The sequence below is a fragment of the Tupaia chinensis genome, unplaced genomic scaffold (assembly GCF_000334495.1).
Source record: "Tupaia chinensis unplaced genomic scaffold, TupChi_1.0 Scaffold145652_1, whole genome shotgun sequence".
NCBI classification, from domain to species: domain Eukaryota; kingdom Metazoa; phylum Chordata; class Mammalia; order Scandentia; family Tupaiidae; genus Tupaia; species Tupaia belangeri.
In genome coordinates, this window is record NW_006205509.1 from 525,009 (window position 1) to 527,058 (window position 2,050).

General features: G+C 49.9%; 1 protein-coding gene across 1 annotated transcript in view; it reads right to left on the reverse strand.

Moving 5' to 3' along the window:
• Nucleotides 1-2,038, reverse strand: part of DAZAP2 (DAZ associated protein 2) — a 4,450-nt gene extending 2,412 nt beyond the window's left edge. The window contains exons 1-2 of the mRNA XM_027768134.1: nt 1,903-2,038; nt 775-893 (exon numbers count right to left, since the gene is read on the reverse strand). Of these exons, the coding sequence (XP_027623935.1) occupies nt 775-893; nt 1,903-1,915 (132 nt within the window). The 5' untranslated portion in view covers nt 1,916-2,038. The remainder of the gene's footprint in view (nt 1-774; nt 894-1,902) is intronic.
• Between the last annotated feature and the right edge of the window lie 12 nt (nt 2,039-2,050).

A 2,050-nucleotide genomic window follows, 5' to 3' on the forward strand; every position in this document is an offset into this window, starting at 1 on the left:
CAGGTGGATAGATGGGACCAACTGGATAATATGCCATCGGGATTGTGGAACCTAAAGGCCCAACAGCCACAGACTGGGCCATAGGAAGATACAGGGAGGTGCCAGGAAATGCAGCTGACATGGTAGGTACTGTAGCAGCCCCTGGATGCACAAAGCTTGGGCGATAGAGCTAGAAAAGGCAGAAGAGGAAGCAAAATGTTACTTTATGACATTCTTATTTGAGAACTCTTTAATGAATCCATTATTATTATTATTTATTAATTGTCAAAGGGCATGAGCTCAAGCCAGGGAGACAAGACACAGAAACAGGGAGAGGAGAAGGCACCTCCCAATGGGGCATAGTCACACCACAATCCTGTCTCCATTTCTCCATATTATGGAGATTTGGGGTATGAACATATACATGCCCAAATGAGTCTATTCTTAATTCTCTTTGTACAGATTATACCTTTGTAAATTATACAAATTGCTTTTTCACTGGCTTTCAACATTCTCCTGGATCACTTCCTGCTGTAGCTAATATGCTCAAGGAACACAAACTCATCTTTTTAACCCCAGCCTATGCCAAATAACGTAATCAAATAATACACTCTTAAACCCAACAGAAATCGATGAATTATATAGTATTTTAGATTATTCATGTGAGCATTCTATTCTCTTCTATTTGTGAAGAGTAAACAAACAAATATACATGTGAAGTCAGACTTGGCTAAGGACAGAAAATGTAGTCCAAGGGTATTCTTATCTAGTTCAAGTTTGGCAAACTGGAAATACCTCTGAGTAGGCAGGTGGAGCATCAGTATAGGGTGGAGCCTGAGGAAGATGCAAGGTCTGGGGGTACACTGGATTCCCAGGAGGCTGCACGGGGTAGGTTGGCTGTGTTGGATACTGACCTAGAAGAGAAGAAAAAAAAGTGCAGACTACCTACTATACTGACCCACTAATGGGGCCAAACAAGTAGAGTAGCTAACTCTGTGGGAGCAAGTAAAAGAGAATTTGCAGATTATTCCTGACAACACATTTCCTGGAGCCAAGAAAATAAGCGTTTTTGCAGCCTCAGGAAGGTAGGTGCTGGATTCTGGCGACAGAAAAGGTACTGTTCCCACCAGCATACTGATTTAAGGAGGCAGAGTTGGGCCCAAGTCCCCTCCGGAATGCAGGACAGGTCTGGGTGTCCGTTTTCGAGGTTCTGGTCTACTGACTATCAAAGGTGCTCCTGCTCTGGATAGTCTACACATACTGGCTATAACCAGCCCAGACTTCGTGGGTAAGGGTGCTTATTATGACTATTAACCTTACAGGTTCCTTCCCATTCAAGGTCGACTTCCAAATACCGTGGATGGTGGAAGTGAACCGAGACCTGGGAAAAGGTAGGGGGTGAAGGGAAATGCTCTCACTAGAGACGTTGAGGATCATGTTCTGACAGCTACCCTGGTACGATCAAGGAGTTCTAGCCTTGCTATGCAAAGGAAAGGAAAATGAGACCTTGAGGGCCCGGCCGGTCCATGAAGGCCGGCACCGCAGTAGTTAAGCTGGAGACCCGGTCTGAGGTTCCTGAGCGCGGAGCCCCGCCCCGCCCCCGCTAGCTTTCCATTGGCCTGCCAAAATCCCTGCTCTGGCACCCCATTTGCTCCCGCAAATGCCTATCATAACGAGCCCCCCCACCACCGGACCCGCAGCTCCAAACTGCGCCACAGAGTTTAAGGGGGAAAGGGCTGGGAGGGAGCGAGCAGCCGTAGCTCGGGGATGACGAAGGGGGCCTCAGCCTCGAGGACTGCAGCCGGCCGAGGAGCACGACGGAGTCCACCCCGAGCCTGGCGTTTGGGGACCCTGAGATCCAAACCCGCTCGCTCCGGACCAGCACTCCTACCTCCGCCGGCCGCAGCTGCCCCCCGTCTTTACCTTTGCTGTTCATGGTGGCTGAGAGTCCGGTTCAGCTCCGCGTCGCGGACGGTTATTTTTTTCGTCCTCTTCCTGTTCAGAGTCACTTCCGTGTCACGTGACGGCCGTCAGCTTAGCGTCACCCGACGGCCGAGAGCGGCTGGGGGCC